Source organism: Pinus tabuliformis, chromosome 7 (genome assembly GCF_031772625.1).
Source record: "Pinus tabuliformis cultivar Carrire ecotype Pingquan chromosome 7, CPIR1, whole genome shotgun sequence".
NCBI lineage: Eukaryota > Viridiplantae > Streptophyta > Pinopsida > Pinales > Pinaceae > Pinus > Pinus tabuliformis.
Genome location: NC_142293.1, coordinates 61,521,007 through 61,529,662, shown reverse-complemented (window position 1 = coordinate 61,529,662; position 8,656 = coordinate 61,521,007). Strand labels below are relative to the sequence as shown.

The window sequence follows — 8,656 nt, the reverse complement described above, 5'->3', positions numbered from 1 at the left end:
ACAGTCAGGGAGGCAGACTGGGTTGTAGCCAATTCCTTTCCCAAGAATGGAATGTTAGACTGAGACTAAATGGCGATGATACTGATAAGGCAATTGGCAGGGAAGAAATAGCGGAAAATGTACGGAAATTGATGGAAGGGCAGCTCAGACACTCAGAGGTGTTGTAAAGATCGAAGTAGGAAAAGGAGGAACTTCTGACAATAATTTGGAAACTGTTGCAAATGGGTTGAAAGCCAAACTCACTGAGAACAAAGTACCATCTTCACATTCATCCAGTAGAATCGTCTGAGAAGAAGCTCATCAAAGCAATCCTGTTAGTTCAAACATTTGATATACTGCTAAATTTAATCCCTTTGCAGGGTAGGTTATTTAGAAAATCTCAATTTTTGTAAGTGGAATTATATTGTGACTTTACATTTTATTGTTGTTAAAACACTACCTGATTTTCTCTTCCTATCAAATTTCTATACCATTTTGAGATTAATATTTTATATCAATGTGAGATTGAATAAAATGGGGTTGTCTATATACCAGTTTAGATTCATAATATGGATCTCTCATGAGCCGGGAGGGATCAAATCAAATCATTCCAGATGTAAATTTTAGATGGATTTGATCGCTAGGGATCGAATAAATATTAAAAAAAGTTGGAACATGGTTTTATGTGTTGAATTGTATTGTATTTTTTTTTTTTTTTTTTTTTTTTTTTTTCTATATAGTTATTTTTATTTTTGTTTTGGGCCAATATTAATTTTTTTTATTTTTATTATTATTTTATTAGAGACATGACATACTTACACATCCCCTCACACTGGGTTGTAGAATGCGTTACACATCCCCTCATACTGGGTTACCTTTTGGAGTTTTTAGCCCGCATTTCAACAAGGTAAAAAGATTTTTGGTGAATTTTAATCTTTGTTTTGCTGAATCTTAAGTTTTGTTGTTTAAATTAGTTTTTGATTGTATATATGGATTGTTTAAAATTGATTTTTTTATATGTCCTGATAGACTCTCATAGCACACTCAAATTGTGGAGAGTTCAAAACTCCCACATGTTATTCCAATAGATCCTACAAAATTTTAGACAAATTAAACTAGAAAATAATCACAAAATGTATAACAAATAGAAAATAAATGGAGGTATGTATCTATAATTTAATTTTCAGTGAAATAAATGTTGAAAGATATTAATTCCAACTACCACTGTTAATGCAGAACCTAGTCTCTTCTAGAGAAATCCACTGTCCTCTGGAGAAGTCGGCAGAAAGCGGCTATAGTCGGCGGATATAAGTAAATAATAAATAACAATGGGTAAATAGCTGTAATGAGTCTTGTATATATGTATGTGACTTGTAATGTAATAATATGCTCTTCTATGAGTCTTCCATGTCTCTGTCATGGTATCGGAGCATGTGTGTTTAGTGCTGTATACTGCACTCTTTAACATGGTATCAGAGCCGAGGGTTTGAGCTCGGGTTTGTTGCCACCTGGTGAGGTCTGTTTGTGTAAGAGCAATGTTGTGTAAACCGTGAGGAGGAAGGCGCGCCCCTGTCCAGAGTGGTGGAGCTGTGTGCTCATATAGTTGGGAGCTGTGTGCTCAGTCAGTTGTTGGCTCAGTCTGGTGAGCTACGAGGAGACAAAGGTTCTTTTGTGAGGAGTCGTGGAGTTGCCATTACCTGTGGAGACAGAGCTCGCTGTCAAATAAGGACGTTGGTGTTCTTGATTTGCAGTGAAGGGAAATCGACCAGCCAGTCAGGTTCGTTTGTGAAGGTTCGGTGTGCTGTGTCATGGTGTGGCTGCTGGGATTCGAGCCCAGGACGTGGATGCTGAAGGAGTGTGAGCATTATCTGGAGGTGATTCTTTGTGGAAATCGTTGTTGCTTCGGCTGCTAGTTGGGCTCGTTGTGAGACATCAGCTGTTGTGTTAAGTGTCTGCTATTCGTGGACCTATAGCAACCTGCAGAGGACTGAGAGAAGAGCGTCGAAGAGCGCCAAGGGCTGTGAATGTCATTTGAGCAGTGTTATTGTTGTCAACTGTTAGAGCCCAAGATTGATTTGTGTGGGACTGCGAAATCTAGCTTGATTGACTTTATGTGCGTGGAGAGGTTTCTTCAAAGCCACATGGTGCAAAAGGAGTATGTAGCTGAGGAGCCTCCGAGAACAAATTAATTGGATTAAGGTAAAAATATTGCTTTTGGCCATGTGAAAAACTTCTTTGTCATATGTGAAAGTTTGAATGCTAGAAAGGAGATAAGGTTTTTTTAATATATATATTTTTTTTAAGTGGTGAAGGGAGTTTATTTAAAAAAAAAAAAAAAAAAACGTGGAGGTTTGGTGCACTGAGGAGATCGGTTGCATTGCCGCTACAACTTTGTCAACAGAGTGTGTTGAATGTAAAATTTGAAAGGAGTCTTGTGTTGACTATTGTGTGGTGTAATCAGAGCCGATTGTGGAGATCAAGACTCTAGATATCAAGTGAGAAATTTGACCGTGAGAGTTGATATGTCACCAGTGGGAAACTGTGTGCTATTTTTGTTGCTGTAGTACCAGAGGGCCGATATCTGTGGGTAGAATTTTTTTTTTCTTTCGAGTGCGGTGAGGAGTCTCTTGCGGCCTGGACAATTGAACATTGGTGTGTTGCCTGCTAAGAAGCTAGCCGTGAGGAGGAGTGCGTGTAAAGACCTGGAGTCTTTCTGCGGATTGAAGAGCGTTGATGTTGAAAGAACGTGAGCGCTGCGTGGAGATGATTTGCAAAAATCGTGCAAGTGGGTCTTGTTCAAGAGAGTGCTGTTAGTAAGCACCGTTTGTGATAGCTGGTCTGATTGGAGGAGCCTGGAGGGCCAGGGAGAGCCGAGAGAGGCAGTAGAAGTGGCGTTTTGTTTGAAGTGTGATAAAGCTAACTGATATGTCTATCTTTCTAGACTTTTTTGACAATGATCTTTTTAATGATCATTTTCTCATCAACCCATTTGGGATTAGCAGTATTTTTGAGTCCATTGACAAAGAGTTTGATGTTGTTGAAGATCATGTCGTTGAAGAAATTACTCATGTTGTTGAAGATCATGTTGAGGTTCCAGCCCAAAGGGATGTTCTGAAGCATGAGGAAACCGTAACTGAAGCGGTGTCTGTCTCAGCCCCTTCAACTGAGGCTCCTGCTGTTGATACTGAAACCATAAAGAAAGAAGAAACAACATCTGCCCCTGCACCAGTTGATGCTGAAGCTCCAGTTGAGGTCATTGTTACCACGGTAACTGAGGAGGTTGTAATTCAACCTGTAGAAAGCGTTTTCGTATGGGGAGTTCCTCTTCTTCACACCATGGGTGATGAATGTACTAACGTGATTCTGTTGAAGTTTCTCCGAGCAAGAGACTTCAAGGTTTCTGAAGCCTTTACTATGCTGAAAAACACAATTCTCTGGAGGAAACGTTTTGGAGCTGACAATATTTTGGAAGAGTATGTGCTAGTACAGTATGGAGGTTTGAGCAGAGAAAATGATGCAGAATTCTCTGTAGCAGATGGGGGAGTTTCAGAGCTGTTTATCAAACCAGGGGTGAAACAAATGAACAAACATGGACCCTTTTGTAAGAAAACAAAAATGAAAGGTTAAATGAAATGTTTTGTAAGCCTAGCTGAGACTTAGACCAGCAGGCATGACGATTAAGAGTATAGTGTCTTGTTTATTGTTATATAGTTGGAATTAAGGAAGAGTGTTGGAAGATATTAATTCCAACTACCACTGTTAATGCAGAACCTAGTCTCTTCTAGAGAAATCCACTGTACTCTGGAGAAGTCGGCAGAAAGCGGCTATAGTCGGCGGATATAAGTAAATAATAAATAACAATGGGTAAATAGCTGTAATGAGTCTTGTATATATGTATGTGACTTGTAATGTAATAATATGCTCTTCTATGAGTCTTCCATGTCTCTGTCATGGTATGGGAGCATGTGTGTTTAGTGCTGTATACTGCACTCTTTAACAATAAATGTAATTTTTTATTGATCGCATTTCAAAGGACAAGTCCCTTGCTTCAATTACGTTAATTAATCCTTCGGGCTATTGTAAAATACTAGTTTAGAATTAGTTTACCGCAGTTAGTAAAACTACTAGTCGCTCAGTGGTAATCTGACAACAGTCTCAAATTGCATAAATACTTGAGGATTTCACTTAATAAATAACTGATTCAGTTGTGGAGTTCATTTTTCTGTCTTGTAGCAATGGTATCAGAGCGAGAGCGGGGTGAGGTTTGAACTCCATTGGCCCGTTGTTCCCGCAGTAGAAGACGCAGCTGTAACAGAGTTTGTGCATGGGTTGACCATGGTATTGGATCCGTCCAATGACATTTATAGTACAATTATTGGCGGTTTTTTGCAAACCACCGGAGTGCCCCCGTATTGAATGTGAATCATTGACTACGCGTTGCGTCGTTTTCCACAAAACCATCTACAGGATTACTTGCCTTGTTAAAACATCGGGAAGTTAAATGTGTGCCTCCATGCACCACCAATCTATCCACGCACCATTGATTGGATTAGTGTGTTGTCCTCACCATATGTTGATTGAACTATCAGATGTTGTCCCCACCAACGTTGAATGTTGTAGAATTTTTTTTCATGTCACTGTTGATCTGTGACGATTGTGTAGAATTTTTCACGTCTGTCATCTATGGTTTGACATTTTTTACCATCAATTCATGTCCGGTACAGCATTAACCGACGAAGTTTTCTTTAACATTGGTTGGATTTTGTTAAATATTGTGAAGGTTGTGCCATGGGTATTTTCGATTTTTTTTAGACAGACATATATATGTTAAAGCGCATTTGAATTATTCAAAATATTTTTGATTTCATTTGAAATGACATTCACAATTTCTTAGGTTGGAGATGTATTTTCTTGGAAAGAAAATTACCCAGAATGCATAAGAAAACTCAGGAGTGCATTAATATTTAATGATTTGTGGCAAGACGTTCACCAAGGAAACAAAGACACAGAAGATAAAGAAATTGCACCATAACCTCCAATGATGACAAACAAAATGCCATCTCGGAAGTCAAGAACAATAAAGCCTATGTTATGATTACAAAATCCGTTTCACAAGAGGTAAGTAGATACATTCATTCTTGTAAGACAACATATGCAGCGTTAGAAATATTAAGGGAACTCTATGATTCACATTCAGAATTAGAGATTATTCAATGGTTATTGAAGTTATTTAGGTAAGTAGATACATTCATTCTTGTAAGACAACGTATGCAGCGTTAGAAATATTAAGGGAACTCTATGATTCACATTCAGAATTAGAGATTATTCAATGGTTATTGAAGTTATTTAATTTGGAAATGAAGGAAAATGGTCAAATGAAATTGGCTTCTGAAATAATGGTTATTTTCCATGATATAGAAGCCACAGGTAATGAAGTAGATTTACAATTGAATGTCTTCATCGAGGCCCTACACCCTGCATACTCTCACTACTTGGAATCTGTCCAAGCTAGTGGACAATTAAAGGAAATTACTTTTGATAAATTAATGAATAAATTTCAGAAAGAGAAAAGGATTTTGGGAAGAAAGAGTTTGTTTCTACTGTTAATACATAAACCTTGTGCCATGCACAAAAAGAACATAAATCACAAAATGAGTCTACCAGAGGTGGCAAGAATCCCAGAGGCCGAGGTAGAAGGAATTTTAGAGGCAGGGGGGTAACAATAACAACAATCAAGGTGATAGACATCAAAATGATCAGACACAGAAAAAATTTCAATCTAAATCAAATATTAGATGTTATAGATGTGGAAAAATTAGTCATAGTTTAGTTAATTGTAGGGTTCCATGGGAGAATATTAATAATGAAAAGAAAGAGCCAATTAATGACAAGACATAGCAATTATGTTCTAACAAAAATAAAGCAAATGAATATGGACATTATAGAGTTTCTCACTGCAATTTTAATATTGATAATGTTTTTAATACTACATTTTATTCATGGGAGGATAGTTGGATTTTAGATTAAGGTGCAACTTGTCATATGACATTTCATAAAGATATTTTTGAAAGTTTTAGTGATAATGTTGATGGTGTTGTTTATTTTGTTGATAAGTCTGGAGCTAAACCATCAGAACTTGGATCATGGAAAATTTTAAGAACCACCCTAAATTTATATGTATAATAAATGGGCTAATGCCCATGATACATAGGAAAAATGGGAGGCGATTTTATCAATAATATAATATGTATATATAATTTTTTTGGCGAATATCTCACCATATTATATTATCTTGTACAGTGATGGAGAATCTTTCACTGAATTATAAAATCTTGTAAGATCTTGGCAAATCTTTTACTGAATAATCAAACATTGTGAAGTCTTGGTGAATGTTTTGTTAAAGTATGAAACCATATACATATTCGTTAAACTATAATATACTAACATACATGTTTGGAAAAAGAAACATAATTTTCTCTTCCTACAAACAATGTTCCAAGTTTCAGTGGTCGTGCTTGTCAAGGTTTTTACAATACATTCTTTCATATCCTTCTATTAGTTTTGATAATAATCCACAACAAAGTTCTTGTAGGTGTTGATATTGACAACGAGTTCTGTCAAGGTAGGAGAGATTAATCTTTTCTCTACAACTTTTGTCAAGCTACCACTTTTTTCAAGTTATCAAATTTCTTTCTTATTCCATAGACTCCAACTGTGAGATAAAAAAAAAACACATCAAGTTTGTTTACCCCAACATGCCAACAAGTAGCAAGCCCCAACTATATTATATAAGAAAGTATTAGGTATCCCAAGGGCTTGAAGGGGATCTAATTGAAAGAAGTGACCATTGTGAGAATCCTTCCAATCAATATATGAATATATAAATGTAGATTTATTATTATTTTAATTGGAAATCTTCAATTAAATAATAAAATTTAATTACGTCTCTCCCAATCTAAATTGCTTATTAGCATAATTCACTACCCTCATAGGTCTCGCATTTTTTAACAGCGTTGTAACATGTAGATTAATTTCCTTTTTGGTGAACAATCTCCACCTTTTAGGAAAATATGGTGCAGTGGCTCCAACCCCTACAGATCATTAGGACAAACTAAGAATAGCACAGAAGATGAAAGGTTGTAAAAACCAAATTATTTTTCAAACAACTATTCCAACATCAGTACCTAAACTTTTTCATGAAGATATCATATTGAGAATGTTTGAAAAATGGTGAGAAATCTTCTACAAGGGTGATGCGGAAAGAGTGATAATGTTTCATTGTTTTGAACTTTTTTTGTTAAATCAAAAAAAGTTAAAAACTAATATTAATGGAGATATTGTTATTTTTACTAAATTTTGTGAAGTGACTAAATGTAGCTTTAACCATTCGCCTTAAGATGTTTTTACAATATAATTTCCTAAGTTTATTTAATATCTTCATTATCATAAAAACCAACCTATATCCATCTTAACTCCACATCTACCACTCTTAAGGGGATGAAATCTTTTTATCCCTCTAAGCACTTGGTAGACCGAGAATTAAGATGGATCTAAGATGATAGAATTTCCCCTTTAAATAGTATATGCTCACATGAATACCATGGTATTACCATGGGTTATCATAAACCTAGAGCTTAAAAATTACTATTAATAATTTATAGAAATTAATAAAATTAATAATTGATGTTTATTTTATTTTTTATTTTAACCGCGTTAAAATGTTTAACATACATTAAATTACAACATCTAATTTTACTCTTGATCCACCAAGCCCTGAGAGGGATCAAATATTTTTCACTCTATGCTAGTTTGCATATCAGAATATTTGATACCTCTCGAGGCTTAGTAGATCCAGAGTAAAGATGGATCTATGCTGGTTTAATTCCCCCATTTAAATAGGCTACATTCCACGTGAATACCATGCGTCAATACCATGTGCCATTTTTATTTTTATTAACACTAATATTAGGGTTAATAATGTTTTTTTTCATGGTATTAATAAGAATCTACCCCATGGTATTTGGCCCATAGTATTTTGCCCATAGGTTTCACCTAAATATAACCCATTTTTTGAGTGTTCGTAAATATAAGGTGAATTATGGGGTGAATATAAAAAAATGTTTTCTTTGTTTACCATACCTCTCGTTTATTTATATTTTTATTAATTTACCATACCTCTTTTACAAATATGGTATTTGGCCCATAGGATTCACTTAAATAAAACCTCTTTTTTAAACCTTCATAAATAGAAATAGGGTTATGGCCTAAATATAAAAAGAGGCTTTATTTATTTACCATACATATAGTTTATTTATATTTTTATTTATTTACCATACCTTTTGAGTAAGTATAAAAAGAGGTTTTATTTATTTACCATACCCCCACTTTATTTATATTTTTATTTGTTTACACCATTGCATGTATATAAGGTGACTTATGGAGTAAATATAAAAAATGTTTTATTTATTTACCATACCTCTCATTCATTTATATTTTTATTAATTTACCATACCTCTTTTATAAATATCATATTTGGCCCATAGGATTCACTTAAATAAAACCTATTCTTGAAAATTAGGGCGAATGGAAGGTTGTAACTCCTAATTTCAAGGGCTAAATTTACCTTTTTTACCCTCTCCCTTAAAATAAGGTGGCTATTTGAGGCGATTTGTAAAAA

General features: G+C 35.0%; 1 protein-coding gene across 1 annotated transcript; it reads left to right on the top strand.

Annotated features, from left to right (window-relative positions):
* The first annotated feature begins 1,391 nt into the window (after positions 1 to 1,391).
* LOC149245212 (uncharacterized) lies at positions 1,392 to 3,733 on the top strand. The gene is made up of 2 exons (XM_089455546.1): positions 1,392 to 2,178; positions 2,441 to 3,733. The coding sequence occupies exon 2, from the start codon at positions 2,905 to 2,907 to the stop codon at positions 3,604 to 3,606; it is 702 nt and encodes a 233-aa protein (XP_089311672.1). The 5' UTR covers positions 1,392 to 2,178; positions 2,441 to 2,904; the 3' UTR covers positions 3,607 to 3,733.
* Positions 3,734 to 8,656: the final 4,923 nt, after the last annotated feature.

Bases quoted from the DNA above. Each gene is read 5' to 3' on its own strand.
- LOC149245212 (XM_089455546.1), top strand. From the start codon at position 2,905: ATGTCTATCTTTCTAGACTTTTTTGACAATGATCTTTTTAATGATCAT.